The sequence below is a fragment of the Crotalus tigris genome, unplaced genomic scaffold (genome assembly GCF_016545835.1).
Source record: "Crotalus tigris isolate CLP2741 ecotype Arizona unplaced genomic scaffold, ASM1654583v1 scf7180000020518.712944, whole genome shotgun sequence".
Classification (NCBI taxonomy): Eukaryota; Metazoa; Chordata; class Lepidosauria; order Squamata; family Viperidae; genus Crotalus; species Crotalus tigris.
The window spans coordinates 97,301-121,945 of record NW_024098057.1 but is presented as its reverse complement, the minus strand read 5'-3'; the positions used below and the strand labels follow the sequence as shown (position 1 = coordinate 121,945).

Below are 24,645 nucleotides of genomic sequence, written 5' to 3'. Positions count from 1 at the left end.
TTTGCACACTATAAAAAGCAGCTAATAACATCTGCTTCCAAATTTGAATTAATCACAAGCCATCTCAAATGATATTCAGGTTCTAGGAACTATGGTTTGCCAAGCTTTGATTAGAATAGATAATCACAGATTACTGTTTGCTTGAAATTGTTCCCACTACTTAAAATTTAAACAAATAACACTTTTTCAAATTAAATTGTCATGGGAAGACTTTAATGTTGATATACTAGTGCATAAAACAGAAGAAAGAAAACTGAAAATTCATTCATGTGTACAGCATTTTCACTATAACACATGTTCACTTTGTGGAGCTTGTCAGTGGCTGTATGGGGCCTTTGACAAGGGTATGAAGTGAGAGGTGTAGGTGTCCAGAGTAAAAACAACATACTTTCTAAAAAAAATCTGATTCCATTTTTTCATAAGATGAGATCTATTCTACCATTCCAGCTTCTCTTTGTGAAATCATCCTTTAAATTATTACAGTTAATTTTAACCTACTTTCTGAACATTGGCAGCAGCTGAAAAGGTCATTGGGCAAATGTCACAAGATGCCAGAGTTTTCTTTGAGGCTCTCACCTCAACTTCATAATTGTTCAATCTTTCTAAATCTATCTCCACAGTAACAATTTCCTTCAAAATATGAATTATTTTTTTATTCATCCTATACAGGAAATCCAGCCACTTGGGTTTCCAATCTGTTGTATTCTCACATAAAGTATTGTGAGATGCTAATGGGTAAAATCAAACAATTGTAGTATTACAATCAACTGACCATATACTATAACAAAATCAGTAGGCTAGTTTGGAAATGGCAGGCTTTTGGGAGCAAAGCTTCATTTAAAAAAAAAAGAACTTTCTTTCAATCTTTGAATTATTCAAGGAATGTAATCATGATAACCTGGGAAAAAGCTGGAGTTTTAAAAAGCAAAATAATGGCTAAAAACTGCTGCGTCCTAATACATACATTTTTTGTTCTTCGTAAAAGAAATATGTCAAAAATTGTACTATTAAAAACTAGTATTTTGTTATTAATTTTGGATGGCAACTTCAATAAATTGGATCAATAATACATTCCATTCACTATTGTTTGGTTCATAATTGATAATAATGACAAGGTCATATATGATTGTGATTGTGCATTTTTTTTTCTTAAATATGAAAGGGATTTTTTGTGAACTTTCCTTGAGCCAACTGTTTCTACATTTGGAGTTCATGTATCATACACAAAAGGGGATTTGCTAGTTTCTGGTGTGTAAGAATTAAATTGCATGAGCTTCAGCTCTAACCATTTTGTATAGTGTTGGAAACAATTCTCAAGTATGTCTGGCACAATTTGTTGCAAGCATCCTCTGCTCAGGCACTATTAAAAACAAATGGAATTTGTAGGCAGAACAATGCATTTCTGCACAAGCTGTAGCAGATTGTACTCCTTATGAATCACAGGGAAATAGAGCATGCCAAGGAAAATCATTCTACTTCCTCATGGACATGAGTTTCCTTCCTTCTAATGGATATGCCTTTCTTGTACAATGTCCAGCACAACAGATGGCTTGAATGTGGCTATGTCCTTTGCTTCTTACCATGTACAAACAAAAAATAAGAAGAAATAATAGGAGTAATTCTGATATCAGGTAATGAAAGGTATTACAAGCATTCCCCTATCACTTAAGTTTGTGTAAGCACTGGTATCTCATCTTACTTTTCACTTATAGAAAAATACCAAGATATCTTGTTCTTACATTCTCTGGAAAACTTTAGCTTATTAAAGTGAATTTAGGACTATGGTAGAACCTATTTCTTTCCCATGTCTTACAAGATATCTGAAGAAAAGGGGAAGGAGTTAGTATACTCACATTTCATTGCATGTTTTGGTGTATTCATACACCACTGCATGTTGGCTACCTGAAGTCAGAGATGACCACAGCAAAGTTAGTGGTAAATCACCTGTCATTTCGCATTGGGATGAAATGCCAGCAATGTGGCATAATAGGTCCTATTGAGAATCAAATTAAAGCAGCTGCTTTGGGAATGTTTAAGCCATGAATTGGAAATACTATACAGTCAAACACAGGAAATATACATATTTTATTTGGAAGGCAATCATTGTTCAAAATGAAATGTATTTACCCAAAAGAGGGAAAAAGGAATAGAAGAAGGATTGAAAAGACTTGTTGGAATTTGGTTTAACATTCTTTAATGTTGATTCTAGCATTTTATTACATTTTATAAAGTACAAGGCATAATTATGGAAATTTTTGGATATTTGATCATGTCATCTTTGTAAATAGAAATTACTTAACATACAGCCAGATAGTGCTTATTATCTGATCAGAAGCATGTAGCTTAAGTCAGATACAAAAGTAATGTAGCAGGCTGGGTAAGCAATAAAAACAGATCAATAATTCATACATGTAAACCATCAACAAAAAAGCTTTTCCAGAAGTGTTTGTATAAGACTGTAATTATATTTGATGATTGCTATTATTGTGTTACATGCAAACAATCTAAATTTAAATTGCACTGGGAGTAAGATGAAACTGCATTTGCTTCTTTATAGTTGACTGAATTAAGCAAATCCCTGTTCATAGGAATTCAACCAGAAAAATCCAGGAAAATGGAATGCCACAACTTCAACAGCCAAATAGGTTGTGACTGAGCAATGTGCGTCTCTGCAAAATATACCTGCTCCGACACATGAGTGCTTTCTAGATTGCAACTAGATAACCACTAAGGGTTGAGACAGTATCACACTGAGCATGTGTTCATTTTCAACACCAGTTTCTTCCATAAAGAGGTTATAACTTGATAATACATTAATTTTTTTAGTTCATGTTACTAGAAGTATGTTTCGACATCTTAGGAGTCATCAAAACTATTACTGTGTGTTATTACTTTTTTTTTAATCTTTTGAAGATGAAAACTGATAGAAATTGGCTGCCCCACTGAATGTTTCAATAAAATGTCTTCATAAGGCAATCTTTTACCGTCAATGCCAAGAGGTTGCAAGATTCAGAAATGAATGGCCTATGACAGGAAGGCTTCTGTGCTGTGTGTATCTCAGATCAAAGAGAGAGAGAGAGAGAGAGAGAGAGAGAGAAATGCATAATTTCAGGATGAGTAACTATTTCTGGAAATGTCACATTGCAGCATCCCTGGCTCTGCTGTCTGCGCTTATGATATTCTCGACATTGCCAGTGTATTTACTGGAAGATTCAAAGAACAAAAATCTCCAGATTCAATATGGACACCAGTTCCTGAGGAAAGAGTGCCTAAACCCAGGTACATTTCTCTATTGCATGCACAGTAATGCCAGGGATGGAAGTCCTTTGGTTTTCATTTCATGGGAGACGTAATATATAGTGTAAATGCAAGAGTTGAGAAGTAGAGGCAAATGCAGAAGCAATCAGCATGGTTCATACAAAGGCAAAAACCAGAACCTCTTATTCTTGATAAAGGATTTGGTCAGGCAAGTGAGGAAAATTATGGTAAGCAAGCAACCAATCTGTATAATTTATTTTTAGAAAAGGAAAACTCAACATTTTCCTAACAAAAATATCAAGGTAAGAATTTGACATACAATGACAGTGCCTCAGTGTAGGTTATTCTCAGTCATCCTCATTCATAGGCAGAAGCAGTAAGTTAATTCCTCCAGCAATAGAAAGGATTGTCTGCAAATATGATATATTTGTATTGTTATTCTCAGCTAAGACGATGTTGATTCTTTTTTTCTCTAATTTTTAATCATATGTTTATAATTGATATAATAAGTTTCATTATTAAAAAAAGGAAACTAAGCAACATTATAGTACAAACATAAACAAATGTATTGATTTGTTGCTTTTGATCTTAACCTACAGAAAAGAATTGCTCATTTTTGTTTCACCTTCTTTCTTTTTAGATTTTTTTTTATATTTTAGTCACTTCAGTTTTACCCTTCACTGATTCTAATGACAACCTCTGCAGTTTTCTCATATACACTTTGTTTGTGTAATGGAAGAGACCTTTTATAATCCAATACCGCAATCACACTTATAATTTACAAAGAAGATAGAGTTTTTATATTTAATTCCCATGTACGTGTAGTTACTCAGCTTGATGTTGATTTGCAGAGATTTCCCCACCCCCTCAGTTCAAAGTCTGGACAATCAGCATTACCGCAAACAAGAAAAAAAGTACAAAAAAAGGAACCAAGGGGAGGGCATAGTCCGCAAAAGAAAACAGATTCTTTTGCTGCCAGCGTATAACTATTTTGGCCCAATTGCCATAAAATATGGGGAGATTCCAGGAATAAACTGAGCCTATTTCTACTGTAATCCAAGATAGATGACACTGTGTCTTACCATTATAAACCCTACATATTAATGCTTTCAAGGCTCAAGTTTTCATACTGACAAAAATAAAATATTCTTGGGAACCACAGAAAAGAGGTTGCTTGCTCTTTGCTGCTGACTACATTTAGCCTTCAAGCTGTGTATTTAATTATTACACTTCCAGGGGAAAAATGTAAAAATTTTCTTCTGCTTTCAACGTAGTTTTCTTAATTCTAAGAGATTTACGTTTGAAATATGCCTTAAAAATAAATAGAACATTGCCAGACTGTGTGTTTGTTGGCGTACCATGTGGGTGGATGCACTATGAGCACATCTTTACAAATTATAAACTTAACAAATTTAATATTCTGTTAAATATGTTTATATTTACTAAATAGTCCTAAATGTAATATTCACGGAAGTGACTGCTGAATGCTGAGTTAGGATCGTGGAAAGACTAGATCAAAGAGAAATACAAGAGAGCTTCAATTTGGAAGCCTTATGTATCGTTTGGTTTCTTCTACAAAGCCTCTGGCATATTCTCAGCTAATAGCAGATGCTTATAAAAACAGCTTGTCTAGAATATTTGCAATAAGAAGCAACATAATCATATTTCCTTCCAACCTGTTTTTGATTTAGACCGGGTTCCTGTGCAGGCTCCAGTTCACTTGAAAAATACACATCCTCCAATGAATTTCCAGATGACACACTAAATTTCATCAAAACACATTCTCTCATGGATGAAGCAGTACCATCAGTTGTGAACAAGCCATGGTTTCTCCGTACTATGGTTAGGTAAATAACGTTTCTTCCTATTTATTTCACTAGGGGTTCTGTTCTATCTTCAAATTTGAAATTACGCTCTAATTTAGAACTCGTGCATGTCTGTCCTGGTTCTCAATAATCTAGGACTTTAACTGATAATTGATAATTAAGCAAAAATGATAATTAAATTATAATTAAACAAACAGGACAGTTCTTGTTCCCCAAAATCAGCACCGGGAACAATATTATTTAAAATATTGTTGTAAAATAATCCAAAGTCAGGGTATTTAAGGAAAGGAAGTAAGTATATAGATATGATCAAATTATTTAAAAGCCTTTGAAGAGATTTAATAGAATCTCTCTAAAATGAACTGACTATCTAATCTAATGCTGAAATAGATGGGCGATTAAAGTAGTCAGTTATGGCGTATTTCAAGTTTTTATGAACTAGAATAGGCATGAGGTAATTGTTATAGAATTGTAGTGACTAGAAGAATGTTACTAATTTTTTTACCAGGTTTCCTTCAAACCATATCTCAAAGGAATTACTAACTTCTGTGTTTACATTTGAATCATAATTTTAAAAGACTCCAATTGAAAATTCTAAATAAAATAATAGGTAGATGAAGGAAACATTGGCCGGATATAAAATTTCTGTGGGATAATTTCAGGATGTACTGAGGTCTGTCAGGATGTGTTAAGGAAGCTTCAACAATTATACAAATGTTCAGAGGGTAATGTTAACATCCAAATAGTCCTGTGTCAGCATAAGAAAAGAAATAATACTTTCCTCCTTCAAGATCATATAAACCAACAGCCTTCAGAATCTGTAAACTGGGTGTCTGGAAAATATACCAGCTGATATGTAAACTTCATTTTAAAAGTAGATTTATACATTGCTATATTCATACACATTCACATGTATATGAGTGTTTACTTATTTAAAGATCTCTGGGTGGGGAAAGGGTTTTAAACAGTTTGAAAAAAACTGGTTTTCTGATTAAGAATCCAACAACAATAAAATATGTTAATCATTATTTTCACATTGCAAAGCACAAGCTTTGTACATATGCATGTCCTGTATTCTATATACAGCTGTGCAGTATTTTGATTCAAAAAGGTGTTGCACATTGTTCCTTCAAGAAGCTGCTGACTGATATATTGAAAGTGCACATGCCTGATCCAAAACACCTTTGTCAGAAAGAGAGAAAGTTATAATCTGTCAACTGTTCAGATGTTTTGTAAAGCAGCGAATAGATACATAAATCAATCTTGTGGTAGGTTTATCTTGATCCAGGCTAAACCTGATTTTATGCTGGGAAAAGACTTTCACTCTGTGAAAGTGCAGAATTACCGTAAATGCCGGCGTACAAGGCGACCCGGTGTATAAGACAACACCGTCTTTATAGCCGGGCCGCATTCCTAGAACGTCGTCTTATACGCCGGAAACTACCAGTATTTCCGGCGTATAAGACGACTCGGCGTATAAGATGACCCCCGTCTTTGGCGCCGATTTCAGCGCTCGCAGAAGTCGTCTTATACGCCGGCATTTACGGTACATCTGAACAGATTTTAAAAAGAGACTATTGTAATGATTAAAACTATAATGCTGTCATTCCAGATACCGCTTGACGAAAATTGCTGTAGATAATGCTGCTGGCCCGAATCAGAACCATACTGTGGTTTTTCTTGGATCAGAGAAAGGAATTATTTTGAAGTTCTTAGTCAGGACAGGGAACAGTGGTTTTCTAAATGACAGCCTTTTCCTGGAGGAGATGAGCATTTACAACTCTGAAAAGTGTGTATCAATGCTTCTTTCTTTTATTACATTATTTAGCAACAAATTAGTTCTGAATTCCTATCTATTGCTTTTTTCCTGATTGGGGAGAATCCCTAGCGCAATTATTTTTTATTTTTAAATAAAGGATTCTCTTTTATATTGCTATAGATTTATGAAAAAAGGTTAAAACCAATACTTCCCAGTAAATAATTATACTACAGACAGGATTATATACAGTTACCGTGTTTCCCTGAAAATAGGACCGTCTTATTTTTTTCCCCTCCAAAAGAGGTACCAGGTCTTATTTTCAGGGGGTGTCTTTTCCATGGTCTTACCTTGTGGCAGCAGCACTGACAGCCTCGCCCAGCTGGCCCAATTCTGCAGCCGAAGGAAATATCTCTCAGCTGAGAATGGGGCCCCAAATTGACACGTGTCGTGCGCTCCCCAGCCTGCATTTAGCCATCAGAGGCCTTTCTGGAAATGCAGGCCAGAGCTCCATTCTCAGATATATAGGCATTTCCTTTGGCCGCAGAAGTAGGCCGTTGAGGCAAGTGTCGATTCATGGGAGTCCTGGCTGCAATGATAAGCGGGTGCGGGGCATGTGGGGTAGGTCCACTCCCCTTCCCTGCCCCAGCTTGATTTTTAGGTGTGCATCTTGTCCCCAACTAGGGTTTATTTTGAGGGTAGGGCTTATATTAGGCCCACCCCCAAAAATCAAGCTAGGGCTTATTTTTGGAATGGGTCTTACTTTTGGGAAAACACGGTATATAGATAAAATGCAAATAATAGAATGTGAGACATTCAAAGAAGACTCTTTCTCATCCCTGAGAAAATTATTTCAGATTTTGTTTGAACTTCACTCCAATTGTAACTGCATCAATACAATTTTTCAACAATCACTTGCTGTCTCCACTTCCATTTTTTTTAAAATTAATTAAATACTTTTATTTTTTATTTTAAATATATATAATATATTCTAGTTGAATGCCTCACATGAAAGGCAGAATGTGTTTGTGTGTAAAGATGTGGGGGTACGACGTCTTAGAATGAGGGTGAAGACATTTTGGCCAAGCATAAAACTATATATTTTTGCTCGTTTACTGATGCCAAAATGGTTCGTAAAGGCTTACTTTCCATGTAAAAAAATGAAAACCAAGGCTATTCACTTTCTCAGTTTATGACAGCTACGAGTTAGGATATTCTTCAAAATATGGCTCAATCATATGATGGTTTTAGAGCAAAAGATGAGGAATAGATCCTTTCCTCCCATCCTTTCTCCAGCACCTTCTTCCGTTGGTTGTCTCAAACCATACCAGAAAGAAAAAATCATACCTGTGACTCTCCAGCAACTTACATCTCTTTGGTGCACTCCATCAAATCATATAATAAAGGATTTAAATTAGATCATCCCAATATATTACTCTAAGTGAGATATGTGTATGCACCTATTCTATTTTATATTTGTTTTATAATCAAAGTTTTCAAGACTGATGGAAATTATTATTCATCCAAATTAGGTGCAGCTATGATGGGGTGGAGGACAAGAGAATTATGGGCATGCAACTGGACAAGCAAAGCCGTGCCCTCTATGTAGCATTTTCAAACTGTTTGATAAGAGTTCCTCTGGGAAGGTGTGAGCGTCATGGCAAATGCAAAAAGTACGTATTCCTCAGTATCACTTCCTCTGCAGGACATACACTGACATGTTGATACTGACATAAAAGTAATAATAACAAAGTATTTATAGAATGATTTGTACACGTTTCCTCTGTTAAGGGCCTGCATAGCTTCTAGGGACCCATACTGTGGATGGATGAAAGAAAGTGGAGCATGCATGCAGCTTCTACCTGGAGCAACGTAAGTTTGTGTTGGATATGGGAGAATGTATTTATTTCAGTTATAATACTGAGCAATATTTTAGTTAGGAGCTTCACTGAAAACTATAGACAAAAACATGCATGACAAAAAAAAGGAAGTGACTTGATTGCATGCTTCTTATTGCCTCTGTTTCCAGAGTGGTATTTCAGGTGGACTTCTCTCTGATTAAGGATGAAGATACATAAATATTAGGACTGTGCAATGCTTTAGATTCAATAAATTCTGTTTCTTTTAAGCAAAAACACTCCCAAAAACAAGCCACATTCTAAATTGAGATAAGAATTATAAAGTTTCTATTACATCTTCATCAAAGAGCTGTGCAGTGGTTAGAATGCGGTATTGCAGGCAAATTCTGCTGACCAATTCTCACTGACTCAAGGTTGACTCAGCTTTCCATCCTTCGGGGGGGGGGGGGGTCAGTAAAATAAGGACCCAGATTATTGGGGGCGATATGCCGACTCTGTAAACCGGTTAGAGAGGGCTGTAAAGCACTGTGAAAGGCAATATAAAACTAAGTGCTATTACTATTGCATTGTCGTAAAGAAACTAACACTGTGTTAACTCAACACAGGATTGATCTAGGACTGACTTGGTGCTTGGTTCTTTTCATCTAGCTTAAAAGATCCTCTCGAGACAGATCAGATTGTTCCCATTTTTTCCAGCTCAAGACTAATACTGACCTGCTAGTCTTGAACATTTTCTGTCTTCTTCTTCGGAGCATGACCCTTGGATGCCCTCTGATTTTAGAAAATAAGTGTTGCTGTGTTCAAGTTTGCCAAGGTTTTAGCAAGTTTGCCAAGTAATTATAACAGCATAAAGTTTAACCGTAACCCTAACTCTATCATGCTTATTATTTGTATGCTATTTGGAGAAGTTTACATGGGGAGCCATAAAGAATATAATGGAGTTATTCTTGATGGGTGAATTATTTTACCAGTAATCTGTCTGCCCCAATTTGCACCAGTTGTTTTCAAAGATCACATCAGCATGTCCAGCAATAGTTTAATTAATTGATGACCAAACCATGAGTGGTCCATATGGAGTTGCAACTGGTGAATCAGCCAAAGCATGGTAAATGACTTCCTGGCCACAGCTTCCATCTGTTGCTTGAGAAGGAGTTGAAAGTCGATCAGGACTTTTAAGTTTATATTTTATATTTTTAAAGAAAAATATTCATATACACATGTTCTCTTAAAGAGATAACTGAAAAGTCAAGCAAAATGCATTATTTTGTGCTTGCATTTGTGCAACTATTAAAAATATAAATTTCTTTTTTATTTGTTTTGTTATCTCTATGAATTCTGTGTATGGAACACATATGTCCATTAATTCTCTATTTCTTTCTGTTGTTTAGATTGGCCTTTGAGCAGGACATAGAACATGGCAATACTGATGGCTTAGGTGACTGCCAAAGTAAGCAAAAGCATTTTACTCATTTATTTTAATTTTACATTAGAGAAACTGTATAAATGTTTCAGTGCTGCTAACTCTGAATTAGTAATGGCAGAAATTTATTTAAAAAATCATAGCAACAATGGAAACAGTGCAAGGTACATTACCATATGTTCAAATGACAGTCATTCTGTCATTAAAAACTAGCTCTGAAGAATAATTAGAAAATTTCCCTTGAGTTGTATGTCAAACATGAATTAATAATGGTGATTTCTTTTGAAGTTTGAACAAGAAAGCAGAGTTGTGAAGCCATCAGGAAGGAAAGCACATATTTAACCAAACAGACACAATTCTTTCATTTTTTATGTATGAGTAAAACCAGAATCCCTGACATGCAGATTATGACATAGGGGACAGTGAGCTCTTTCAAAACTTGATTATGATATACCTCAATACTATTTAATTTGAAATATTGTTGCCAAAGGCAACAATAATACAATCACAAAATTCAACCAGATTTAGCTTAAACAATGAAACAGCAATTTAGGCATCCATGATGACCCTATATTTCATCTACTGACCTTCAGATTTTGATACTGAGGATGATTACAACAGCAATAACAATGACAATCAAATATACTAAGATCTTTATGTTCTTATTTGGAGTCTCATGATATTTTGGCCACTTTTAAAATTATTATTTGGGGAGGGGGTTATGATATTTTATGCAAAATGATTTGTAAATACTTGTAGTGCAAAGGTTTTCTGTCGTAAGTCAAAGACTTCACCAGGCTCACTTTGACAATTATTGTAGCCTAAGAAGACTGGAGATTCTGGCATTTGCTCTTGATTCCACATTACTGTTGTTACCAATGTTGTTGTTCTAATTATTATCATAATCATCTTAAATGATCATTGCCATCCTCTTTGCTCCACTATTTTGTCTTCTCTAGAATTCTTATTAAATCAGTCTTAATTACTGTCTGTGAAAAAGAGCACAGTTCTATATTTTTGCAGGAGAAAGCAGTCAAGCATGAAGTTACCATTCTCTGGCAACTGTTAGCTTCCTTACACCAAGTGTTTCAGATTATTGGAGGAAAATCAAAGGACATCTATATGTCATTCAATCTTGATACATCAAAAGAAGAAAAATAATATTAAAATAATAGTTTTTATTTCTCTTATTATTATTTTAAAAAGTGGCCCTAAAATAGGAAATAGTTGGGGGTCAGTGTTGGCACTTTGTCCCTGGGTCTCTTAGACTTAAACCTCTTTGGCTATGTATTAATACAACAAATTTTCATGCAGAAAAACAGCTGACTCTAATTGGAGCTACAGATGTCTGGGGGGAGGAGGTTTTTTGCATATTCTAAAAAGTCCCCTTTCCTGCCAGAATTGTTCACTTCTAATCATTCTGGTTCAGCCCTGTGAAGGTGAAATAAACATGTATTCAGAGTTAGATTCCAGCTACAGATGTTTAATGCAAATGTACATTTGTTTAATGCTACTTTAAACAAATAAGTGATTTATTTTGACTTGGATTATATTTCTGCTTGGAAAAAATTAGTATGCCGTTCTCTTTATGTACATTTTTACATTAGCTCTGTTTATCTTATATTGTAATTTTAATATTTTGAGATGAGTTCAATGCTTTTTCTGTGTTTGCGGTTACATTGATTTTTGCATTCACTGCACAGAAAAATAGCATACCAGTTAGGCTTGGTGAATTGGAAGAATGAGTTGGAGGGTGAGCCAAGGTTTATATTTAAGTGAATAGGGTTAAATATGGGTGAAAAGAAAATAGGCACAAAAATAGCAACTATATTAAGAATCTGTTGTTTGCTTAAGATTAATGATAGAACAGTGATCTTCACCTGAAGGAATACATTTAGAGTACAAAGGATGGAAAATGAGAATTGGATTCCAAAGTGAATTCAATTTATGTGATGCTGCTTCATTTCTCTTAAGAACATCTTTGAAACAGTTTGTAAATAGAGATTTATAATGCATTTTAAATGCATCCCTTCTAAACAAGTTAATAAAACTTTACTAGAAGTGTTATAGTACTGTTTCAGTTTTAGCGAAAATATACTAACTTCCAAATAACCTTAAGTTATTTGTCTGTTGTTTCTTGCTCGTTTTTACTCTAAATGAAGATGAGAACAATTCAAGGTGGGAACACTTCAGTTCAGATTGGCAGAGTATTTAGAATGCTTCTAATTAGGTCAGAACATCTGTCTTGAGTTGAAGTTTGAAATTTACACACCTCTAATACATGTATAGGTAGACTTTATAACAAGATTAAAGCATATATGTTATGTTTTCTAATGTACATGTCTGAGAAGGTCAGATGTTCTGTTTACAAAAAAATAAAATTGATTTTTGTAAAAAAAAAAGAAGAAAAGCACAACTGTGACTAATCATAAGCATTCTCTGAGATTAATTAAATACTTAAAAAAAACATACACTTCTCCATCTTAGTGCCTTTCATAGAAGGAATTCAAGAAATCAAGTCAGTATGATCAATGTTATGCGATAAATTCTCAAAGTTGTCATTCAAACCGTCTGGATGGTACTATCAAAGTCAGAAAGTCTGTTGAATGTTAAGTAAGAGGTAAACTGAGATCAGAGATTATGTGATTCCTTGGTACTTTCACTTTCTGCCTTTTCACTATTCCAGTTTTACAGGATTCTAAATATGAATTTTTCCTTTATTCTGCTATCTTTAACCTCCCTTGAAAATATCCTGCTTCTTAAAAGGCCACAAAAAGATCACAGTAATCTTGTTGCAGAATAAGAAAATGCAGTTAACATAAACTGATTATAAAATACCCTTGAGATTTTTTTTTTAAAAAGGAGAGCAGCATTTAACATTCAAAACTCATTAACGGCATTGAAGAAATTAACTCCTCCTTAAAATTGGTCTATTGGCGTTAACCTCAAAAGAAACATTTAGATGCCAAAAGTCTTTTAAATTATTGCTTCTATGCCAAGCCTCTTCATAAACCAGCCAAATTTTAATTCCTTTAGCAGCAGTTAAGGATAATTCAAGATACATTGTGATATCATTTTAAATATTTTTCTTATTTTAATTAATTAAAATGAAAAAAGATACATAATGTGTGACTCTACAGAGAAAAAAATGATTCATTATATATTTGGCATATATCTAGTCTGACTCCAAACAAGCATCCAATCTATGAAGATTTGGAGAAATTTACTTAGCGACTCAAATCTTTCATTCAAATCCTAAGCACTTTAAACCCACAGATTGATCAAATTGATTCTGAAATCCATGAGAGGTCTTTAAATAAGGCTTGAGCTCAGTAATGTTGCATCAAAAATATCAAAATAATGGCCACATCTGTGCAAGCCTCATCACCTCATCACTTTTTATTTACATTACAACATACATAAAAAGAGTGGGGTTTAGATACCATGGTTACAGCTGCCATCTTGATTCTTTTTACCATCCTCAATCACCAGGCTCAAGTTTGTTATCTTTAAATATATATGCACTTCTTGATTTGTTCAAGTATTTGAGGCTCTGAAATTAATATATGAATTATAATACATATTGTCAGTATTTATATCTGTTTTATAAAAGCCAGAAGTTAGTCTATTATAAATATAGTATACTTAACACAGCTTACTCAATGAAAAACGCTGCTTGTGGTTCACAATTAGTTCTGGTTTTCAAGGCTTACACTTACACTTAAAGATTTTTAAATCTTTAATCACTACAGCATATATTGTTTTTCTATTCTGCCTATCCTTTATTTTTTTTTCTCTTTTATTGGAACTCAATCTGATATGTATTTCTGCCTTGATTGGAAAGTGCATATTCTTGGAACATCAGCCCTTTGAAAGCTCACAGAACAGAAGGAATATCTGAGAATAGAATTCTCTTTGCTGGGGTTGAGAGATATCTCAGTTTTAGGTGCTACAGAATTACACTATATGATTTACAGTAATTAGGACTGCAAAAGCAGTATGTTTGTTTTGAAGGCCTAAATGGCCCATCTAATGTACAAGCATTCCTTTATATTTAGATGATCTGCTACATTGCAGGTGCTGTTTCTCATAAAATTAACTTTGATCATGCCAAGGGAATGTTGTAGATACAGCAATTGTGGTAAAATGGATAATTTCAATATTTTAATATTGAAATGTTAAAACAGAAATGTGTAAACTTAAGAGTAACAATCCTCAGTACAGAATCCCATCGAAGCTAGCATTTTAATGATCTCTTTATAAAATAAGAAGATACATTATGGAAGAAAACTTTTAGGTACTGATCCAAGAAGAAGTGTATAACATATATAAGGCACTGATTCTAATCTTCCTAAGGAATTTCTGTCTGAGATTGAGGAGTAGTAATGATTTTCCCGCTGTCTGCAGTCAAATAGAAGTTCTCCTCAAATGCAGGATCCATTGCTTAATTCAGGATCCTTATGCTTCTCTTTAAAAACTACCTCCCCTCCAGCTTTTTTTTTTTAAGTACAGTAAACAATATTTTTAAAAGTTATGACAAAATCCATTCTGATAGGCTGATTTCAGGACTGGATGTTGTCAAAAGATCACCAAACAGTAGCAAGGATGTATGTAAATTAGTACCTGTGGAAAGAGAATGTAATGATATTCAAAATAATTCTTTCCCTTTCCCTCCCCCTCCTTTTCCTTTTCCTCCCCTCTCCTTTTTCTTTTTTCAGATTCGTTCGTAGCACTGAATGGTAAGGAAATTCCCTAATAATTTTGTATGAATACCTGTCTGTGCAGATCAGTTTCAAATGAATCATGTTTATAAACTTGTCCAATATTTCCATATTTTTTAACATTGTGCAATTTTTTTTCATAGACCATATAATGTCTTACACTACAGTGTATGGTCAGTTTATGCATTTTTCAAATAATCTTTGTTCAGTTCCTTGTCATTATATTAGTTTTGATCCTACAGCAGATATTATCATTTCCATTTTGTGGCCTAGTTCACTAAACTGATACAAAATTCCATTAACCCTTGAATTATTAAATTATATTAGCCATTTCCCAATTGGAAATCTTCCACTGAACTTACTGTAAATTCAAGCCACGTATCTTAGAAATTCAAATGTTTGGAAACCCTCCCCACCCCCCACCCCCAATTTTTTTTTAATTCAATCTCTAAAAGAGTGGCAGCTTTATTCTCCAGAGCAAGACCTAGGGATTAGAAATACAATATTTTTCAGCATTCAAACGGGTCAGAATTGATACTTTGATACAGTTAAAAGTATTACAATTTATGGAACCGAATCAAAATATTTTGTGATGTTGGTCCAGAATCCTTTGTACGGGATAGAAAAGGCAAAATAAAAAAGGATTTGTATACAAGGAATGAATATTAAAATACATGACATATATTTATTTAATTAATTAATTAATTATCAAATTACTAGAGCTTCCTATCTCAATCAAGGTATCTCGGTGTGGTGAATAAAAATCAATAAGAATCATACACAAAACAAAATCCTTATTAATAAATATCATAAAAGTGAAAATACAAACCACAGGAGAGGGAGGGTAAAAATAGCCACCTCAACAATGGAGTCATCTGAGCAGGTCTCCAGCCACACGGAATCCCTAGGCCTAGCAATACAGCCGACACTTGAAGAATTTTGAAATATAATTATTCCTAGGTACTGGTTGGTCAATGTATTATTATGAATATATTTGTCTACATTGTATGCTCAAACAAACAGCAGCATTAAGAGAATACTGAATGTTGAAAAGAAGAACAGTTTGAGTCTTGTATAGTTTGGATAAACAGCAGTTCAGTTATGACATTTTGCTTTTAAACTGCTTGTACCCAAAAGGTTTATCGTACACAGTACACAAATAAGGTAGCCATTTATAAAAGCTGTTTGTTTGACTAGTACTAGGGCTACAATGACAGCCAGTTTGGTGTAGTAGTTAAGGCACCAGACTAGAAACCAGGAGACTGAGTTTTATTCCTGCCTTAGGAACAAAGCTAGCTGGCTGACCTTGGGCTATTCAGTTCATCTCAGCCCTGGGAAGAAGGCAGTGGCAAACCACTTCCAAAAATGCCTAGTCCAGGTAGTTTCCAGGAGTCAACAGTGACTCAAAGTCACCCGAAAGTGGGGAGATATGTTACAACATCCAGGTTGGAAATATCTGGATGAACCATAGACAAGCAGCAAAGGTAATAGAACTAAGTGGATAGAACCAAATCAAGTTAGTGTAATTCAATTAAAAGGACAATTTGGAGGACATAGACAACACAACATGCAGTTACATTATTCATTTATTCAACATATTTAATTAGAAGTCCCAACTTTTGAAGAGAACAATCTTCAAAAAATCAGTATACATCCAGGATGTCTCCCAGACCACAAAAGCATATGTTTAGGACAAAAACATGGGAAGTGAAGGGGGGAGGAGTAAGAGTAATTCTTAATAATAATGATAAAGTTGGAAAGGACCTTGGAGGTCATCTAGTCCAACCCCCTGCTCAGGCAGGAAACCCTATACCATTTTGGACAAATGGCTGTCCAGTTTCTTCTTAAAAATTTCCAGTGTTTGCAACTTTCCCCTTAGAACTGTACTTTTTAACTAACATATTATGCATAATAATTCATATTTTTAGTAAACATTATATAAATATTTCTTCCCAAATAACAAATTCATATCATTTGGAGTTACTGTCTGTAGTTTATTGCCACAAAATTCATAGTATGCATTCAGTTGAATCTAGCATCTCTTCCTACACTGTGGGATTTTGTAAACAGGTTTTTACTAAAAATTCTGGCCAGAAAAAAAGTATTTTGTCAATTTTTTTCCAAATTCTGAAACAAATATATAACTGAAACAATTAATTTTAGGGAGGAGCAGACAATACAGCTATTCTCATATGGCATTGCAACTTCCCCAAGGCTAGCTGAATAGATATGGCATCAAATAATTCTTAGCAGATGATTGCATAAAAGAAAAAATACAACTATGATCCCAAAACAAGAGAGGAAACACCTCAGTCAAGAAAGACAATGTGTTTTTTAATTTTGGCCATTGAACTGTTGGCAGCAGATGAAATTTCAACCACCATTCTGATCACTTGCCAAAATTAAAATTATTATAGTTGCACACATTTCAAAACCACTTTGGAAAAATTGCTTTGTCACTTAAGATTAGCACCTATAATCAAAGCAGATACATTTTTTTCCAGGTTTCAATGTAAGCCTGAAAAAAGGCATGGATGCTTTAATGAGTTGAATTGATCCCAATCCTTAAAACAACTTTTTCCCATCTCTTACAGCATTCATTCAGAACTATTTTTAAGTAAAAATATTTTTTTAATTTTTCAAGCTCTTTTCTTGTATAATAATGCACAATATCACAATATTGGCAGTCATCCTATAGTGTAATAATACAGCTAGAAGAAGTAAATATCACTAAATTCAGTTAGCTTATTTCCCTTCATAAGATAAATCCATTTATGATATCCAACATGCAATTGTTTTGTTTGTAAATACTTTTTTCTATTTCAACCATGTAAAAGCAAAAAATTATTTAAGTAATAAAGAAATTATGTCTGTTTGAGTAAACATTCACATAAATCTTATTTAGCATATTTCCAAATGCCCAACACATAGATATCTTTGCTCGCTATAGTCACTTCCCTGCTCATTAAATCTCATTTTGGCCTCTCCACTGGAAGATCAAACTCCAGTAGTTTTTTTATATTTATAAAACTTTGCTACAAGTAAAAAAGCTGCACATTTGACCTTTTCTGCATAATGATTTCCCACGTCCAAACTGTGCTAGCTGAGCAAAATACAGTACCTCTTTTGTTAAGAAGCCAACTGCATGTGCATATGAACTGAAGGATACAAAAGGCTTTTTTTCCTTTAAGACTTTGTTCTTATCTTCATCAGTTTTAGTGAACCAAGCCTTCATGATACATTTACATCTTCCCTACCTCTGCACCAATAATTTAACTTATTTAGTTCCTTTAGTTGCTGTAGTCACTTAACAAAATAATGCATTGGGCACCTGAATATCTGCCATCTTGCAACATATACTAACTACCTTCTCATAAATTTTCCAAATCCTTACCTTTCAGTGCTCTAACAAAATCTAATTTCTCTTTTGTATACTACTGTACTACTGAACTATATAAATTGTATTGTTGTATTCCACAAATAACTAACAAACAGTAAAAAGGACTCCATGGACACCTTTCAAGCTACATCTTGAAAGTTGCAAGTAATAATTCTATGCTACAGAGGGATTACAGGTAGTCCTCAACATACAACAGTTTGAGAATGAAAGTTTGTTCTCCAAACTTGTGGGTTGGTTTCTGAATGTTTCGTTACCAGGCTAAGTAACATCTTCAGCAGAGTTCAGGGGATATAAGTGTTCTTCTGTGTGAGGAAGAACACTGACATCCCCTGAACTCTGCTGAAGATGTTACCTAGCCTGGTAATGAAACATTTGGAAACCAACCCACAAGCTCTGCGAACGAACCTTCACTTTCATCCTACACCCAAGCTACAGATACTCGCCACTATTGCATACAACAATTCATTTCGTGATCAAAGTTACAGCGGCACTGAAAACAGTGACTTATGACCTTTTTCAGACTTACACTATTGTAGCGTTCTCATCACGTGATCAAAATTTAGCTGTTTGGGAACTGGTTCATATTTATGACAGTTGCAGGTGTCCTGGGGTCATGTGATCATATTTGGTAACTTTCTGACAAGCAAAGTCAGTGGGGAAGCCAGATTCACTTAACAACTGTGTTGCTAACTTAACAATTGCAATAATTTTCTTAACTGCAGCAAGCAAAGTTGTACAATGGGGCAAAACTAACTTAATCAATGTCTTGCTTAGCAACTGAAATTTTGGGCTCAGTTGTAGTCGTAAGTCAAGGATTACCTGTATATTTTATAGCCTGAAATTTACACAATGTAACTGTATCATAAAAGATGTAAAAGTATAAATCAGTAGCCAAACATATGTTAAACCATTTAAGGACTCAATATATTTGTTTAAAATCCTTTAAAAAGTTGTTTCTGTTATCAGTATTTTGCTCAGTGAATTGTGATCTGACTTGGCAATAAGTATTTTCTTATGTGCTACATAGAAATGCATATAAATAATGAATATCGCAGTTTTGTGTTAACCCAAGGATGAGCCAAAAGAAATAGCTTGCTAATGCAAAGCCAGATCAATGGTGGCCAGTTAAAAAAACTGCCAAGGGGAGTTTTGGATTTAATCCTTATGTTTATCAGTAAATCTAGGCCAGTGATGGCAAACCTTTTAGAGACCGAATGCCCAAAATATTCTTTGAGGGCCTCCAGTAAATATGAAATATTTTCTAATAAATTACTCTCATTTTTAAATCAGAAAAAGTATATCTCATATTTCTTCACACCTGCACCAACTGATTCTCCAAAATTGGGTATTTTAATTTTTCATTCTACCACTGAGATATATAACTATTAACTTTCATTTTACTTTTTAAATTCTTTATAAAATTAAATTGTTAGTTACCATTCAAACTCTGTTTGTCTTAAGCATCCTATAACTGCAGGTAGCTTGAAGTGTCTTAAACCACCCAGATTATACCAGTTAATCAAAAAGTTTACAATGTTTCAATTGCATCTGTTGCCAAGTGAATATTGTAGGTAAGTCATATTCAATATGAAGTCTCTCAAAGTTTAAAGCAACCATTAGAAATCCTTTATCTAACCCAAGCAGTCCAGTAAAACATTCCACACTATTTCTAAATTGGATTATTTCACAGTGTCTGTTTCTTGTGTGATTCAGGATAAAACTATAATCACTTACCTATTAATAACCAAATCTCCCTGGCAACTTTCCAGATTGGAAATGAAAATCCTTGTTTGTTTACTTGGACTCTAACATTTGCCAAGATTTCTTAGGTATTATAATTTTCCACATAGGCCCTAATGTATTAATAACAGAGGGAAAACCTTATTTCTATGCAGCTCTTTCTAGTTCTGCTACCATCTGGTATCCATTACTTCCTTTATATAGTTATAGTTTTCCATTATCACTGAATTCTGCATAAAGCTGAAGCACATGGTTTGTCTCAGAAGGAAATATTTCCTCTAGATTATCACATTAACTATATGAACAGATTAAACATAAAATCATCCATAGATCTTGGCTAACTGAAGACTTCTATATTGAATGTAGAGCAAAATGAATATCAAAACTAGATATAAACTATAAATACTATTTGTCAAGAGCCACATGCATTTCTAATTATTTTGGAAACAATTGCTTTCTTGTGCTGAGAACCACATCCCTTTTAAAGATAAATAAGATGTAAACAAATGTTAGGACTTCACAGAATCAGTTCAGAGAAGGCTGAGTGAAAAACCCACAACATTTTATGGGATGAACATGAAACTGGTATTCAGCATAAGGACCCTTTTTTAATCACTCTGATATCAAAACAACATTCCTTCTGTATTTGTAGGCAATCTTGAGAGATGTTTGGTCACATGCAACCTATACTCCCCCCTCTGAAAGGATCTCTATGAGGTTCAATTTTAAGGATATTAGTTGCAGTAATCCCACTTACATAGAAGTCACGTTTTTTTTTAAATAGTAACTAAGGCCTGAAGCCAAGATTCAGTTCCTCCTTTGCAATTATCTTTGAATTATGTTTCCAAATGACTTGTAGATAAATAATATGAAGTTTATTTTCTGTAGCTCCCCATTTTTATATTTAAAAAATTATAATTTTTATAGTTATATAATAGTTTAATATTCTGTAAAGTCCAATTATATCAGTTCTGAGACCAGTATTAATGGCGAGCTGATGAAACTAGACTCAGAAATTAGACTTAGTGATATAGAATAATGTAGTGCTCTTGTCGATGTGATTTCCAGGTGAAAAACAATTATAAACCCATTATATCAGGGTTTAAGTTTTGTTCCTTATGACTGTAGCCAAAAAGAAACTCTTTGAATCTGACTTGATTTCCTTTATCTAGTTCAGACATCAGGAATGGCAAGAGTTCTTTAATTGTAAAAAAAAAACCTTATATGAATTGTATGAGAAGCATTAATATCAGTTCTGTAAAGCAGGGATAAGCAGTCTGGTGCTTCAGATATTTTGGGCTTCAGTTAGTACCAGCTTTATCCTAAAGATTTTTGGAAACTATAAAGAACCTGACTGATAACTTTACAAATCCTGCTGGTTTGTTTGACATCCTCCCCCTTTGTCCTTAAGTTACCTACAGTATAGCTTTGCTCCTTTGCTCCTCTCTACTCAGTATTATTTAGTCCACTGGACTTCCCATAACAGATGTAGGGCCTGATCATCCCAAAGCAAGCCATATCACTTCGTATTACTGAGATTAAGACCAAGAATGCACATTAGCTAAATGAGTTTTGCACTGGATGTGAAAAAGAATCATTATTCAGTCCAGAAATTTCAAGTAGTCTTTATGTCCAGTACTGTATTCTATGTTTGTCTCATCTGCAAAATAAAATCTCATTGTCTACCTTTCATTGTAATGTTTTATTCCAGTTGATGCAAATCTCTCAACTTTGAAAATGTTGTTATGTATCGATTACAATACCAACTGCAGCACTTGATTTCCAGTGGGTGGAGGATAGGTGGCAAAAGGAGATGGGTGCTCCCAATTCATAAGACCTTCTGCTGGCTTTTGTTGTTTTTTGAGGATAAGTCACTTTTAAGTAGAATCTGGCTACATTGATTGGATCTTTATTCTCAACTTGTATTTCGTGAGATTGTTTGGCTTAATCCTCCACCACATTTCATTTGAAGGCATTTTCTATGATGGGCTGCAACAGCTCTAGAACCTACTTTTTAGAAAGAACCATACGAGGCCTCTTTTATTGTTTAAAAGATACAGCTCAAGCTTTTTTTTTTTTTTTTTACTTAAATCTGTGCAATAGAATCCTCTTAGAGAGCCACATGGCTCCCCCCTTGGCTGTTCTCCCAGTGATTAGTGAGCCACTGTGGATTTTTTTTTTTTTTTTTTTTTTTGGTCTGTTATGTACAGTTTCCTTTGGGGAATTGGTGGCCTGCATTCTTATTTTATTGTTTCCTGATTTTAAAAAGATAAGCCACCCGGAATTGTGTAGAGTCAGTCGCTTTCTTAATCATATTATTTATATATTTAAAAATAAATATTTTTTTTCAATTCTACTTTATCATCTGATAGCATGGCAAGACAGGATATAAATCAAATATATAAATTGTACTATTTATGCCAAACCAAGCATAAGTGGAACCAGAACGGCCAATTTTTATGTAGTCCTTTATTTAAGTTGAAAATCTTCTGCAAAAGACGATGGCCCAGTTTATTTATTTGTTTGTTTGTTTGTTTTTCTGTCAGATGTTGTCCTGAGAGCAGAGTTTTGATTTACAAGAGTGCACATTCCTTCCTTGATCTGGCTATACAAATACCTTTAGAAATGTTGCTTGCTACCAAACTGCTTGTTCTCACTATCCTTAACTGTATTTATGGTGCAAACAGGACACTCCAGTTCGCTACTTCCCAGCATGTCTACTTCAGATTCTCCAGCCCAACAGGGTTATGATGCTGGAGGGCACGTACTAAATTGGAAGGATCACATTGGCTCATCTGAGAATACCAATCCATATGTGGCTGTTTCGTCCCATAATCACCAAGAGAAAAAGGGTAAGGCCTTGGAAATCATTCTTCCTGTGGGAGCAAGGGCGGGGATTGACTTCAGTGTAACTGCTTCCAGCTACTGCCCAGTACCATGAAGTAAAAGTCTTCTTCTGCTATTAAAAGTATATCACACACATACACAAACACATCAAAATGAACCATTTTTAAAAAATAATTTAAAATTATTTATTTAAAAATAAATTTTATTCTAGCCATTCAGTGGCAATGAAAAACCACACAAAACAAATGCAAGATTATAGGTTTGAGCATGTCTTTATACAAGATTGGAAGGTTTAATTAAGCTCAGATAGTAATAGTGATGAAAACAGTGATGGTGATAACATATAAGTCTTGGCTTTACATTAATCCCCACTTGCACTTCCAGTGGAGTAAAAGTACTTTTGATTTTTAATTAGTTTAAGCAGCAAAGCAAGTTCAACCCATGAAGTAACATTAAAAAAAATCATTTGATATTAAAGGTGCAATCTACAAGAGCTTCCATGATTCAAATTCAACTGAAATGATATTCAGCTTGAAGTGTCTCCATTCATTTTGAAAGAAATTTTCTGAGCAGATTGTGCTTGAAGGAATTAAACAGAGTTGCTGATGAATGGCTACAGTAAAATGCCACTTTAGTTGGGCTTTTCTTTATCTGTAGTTAATTTAGCAGAGGGGGTCTTTTCTCTGTTGGCTTTTTAAATTTCAGTTTCAGAGTTGTATTAAGTTTTTAAGCTCTTTAAGTTGTCCACTAAGTGAATTATCAGGTACATTAGCATATTCCTTTTCAGGCAGGTAATCCATAAGGCAGCAGTATATCTTATGTGATTAATATTTTTCATTAAAAGCTAGAATGGGGTAGTCACGAAAGAGCAAGTATTTAATGGCAAAAGGGGGCTTTTGGATGCATCAATTACTAACTTCAACCTTACTCTTAATGAAAAGAAACTGCTAATTTTCAAATGGAATGATACAGAATCAAAAATGCTCAGATCATGAAAATAATCTGCCTCACCAATTCAGTAATGCTTCTTAACAGGTAGCTTCAACCAATTGCTCAGTCTCTACATTTAAAAGATAACAGTTAGAAAATTGATAAAAGCATCTTGTTCTATGTGGTTTTTATATATATATATATATATATATATATATATATATATATATATATATATATATATATATATATATATATATATATATATTACAGCAGTTGTCTTAATGGACAGGCTATTTACTTTTCACTTCCAAATTCCAAGTCTTTGATCAATTTATCATAAGTGGAAAGCTGATTGGATCATAATTATTTTGACTTGAAATTCTCTGAATGAAATTACCAGAGGGAATTTGTCAGAACTTAACTTGCTTATTTAAATACCATGGAATCTTTGGGGTCTAATTAGGAATATTAACAAAGCTGGAAGCAGTCTGTACACGTTAAAGCAAGCAAACAATGGTGGCAGAGGTGTCTGCATGGTTGTTTACCATTATCACATATCTCTGTGCTCTTCTTCCTTCCTTTGCCCACCTCAGATCCATTTGCAACAAAACAAACAATATGTTGCACACCCCAAATCACTTGCAGCTTATTCCTTGTTCAAGGGCAAAGGAAAGAGACATTAAACACTTTCTAAAGAGAGTGTTATGCTTAATCTTCTGTGTGTGTTTAATTTGGTTGGGGATTTATTTTCTTGCAAATATTTTTTTTTTCATGCCTTGAATCTTTGATTTGCAAAATGCTTTGTTGGTGATTTGGTTCATTTTGTTTTGTTATTCTTGTGAAAGGTGCTTTCCTTTACTTTGTTTCACACACTTCAAAAATGAC

At 34.1% G+C, this 24,645-nt stretch overlaps 1 protein-coding gene across 9 annotated transcripts in view; it reads left to right on the top strand.

The window, feature by feature from the left end:
* The window catches only part of SEMA6A (semaphorin 6A), a 173,904-nt gene that overhangs the window by 131,955 nt on the left and 17,304 nt on the right, over positions 1-24,645 (top strand). For 6 of the 9 annotated variants that reach the window (XM_039366996.1, XM_039366991.1, XM_039366992.1 and 3 more), the window contains 8 exons: positions 3,148-3,279; positions 4,950-5,105; positions 6,697-6,873; positions 8,373-8,513; positions 8,632-8,712; positions 10,088-10,146; positions 14,838-14,858; positions 22,668-22,832. In XM_039366996.1, the coding sequence (XP_039222930.1) occupies positions 3,148-3,279; positions 4,950-5,105; positions 6,697-6,873; positions 8,373-8,513; positions 8,632-8,712; positions 10,088-10,146; positions 14,838-14,858; positions 22,668-22,832 (932 nt within the window). The remainder of the gene's footprint in view (positions 1-3,147; positions 3,280-4,949; positions 5,106-6,696; positions 6,874-8,372; positions 8,514-8,631; positions 8,713-10,087; positions 10,147-14,837; positions 14,859-22,667; positions 22,833-24,645) is intronic. The other 3 variants (XM_039366997.1, XM_039366998.1, XM_039366999.1) reach the window with 3 other exon arrangements.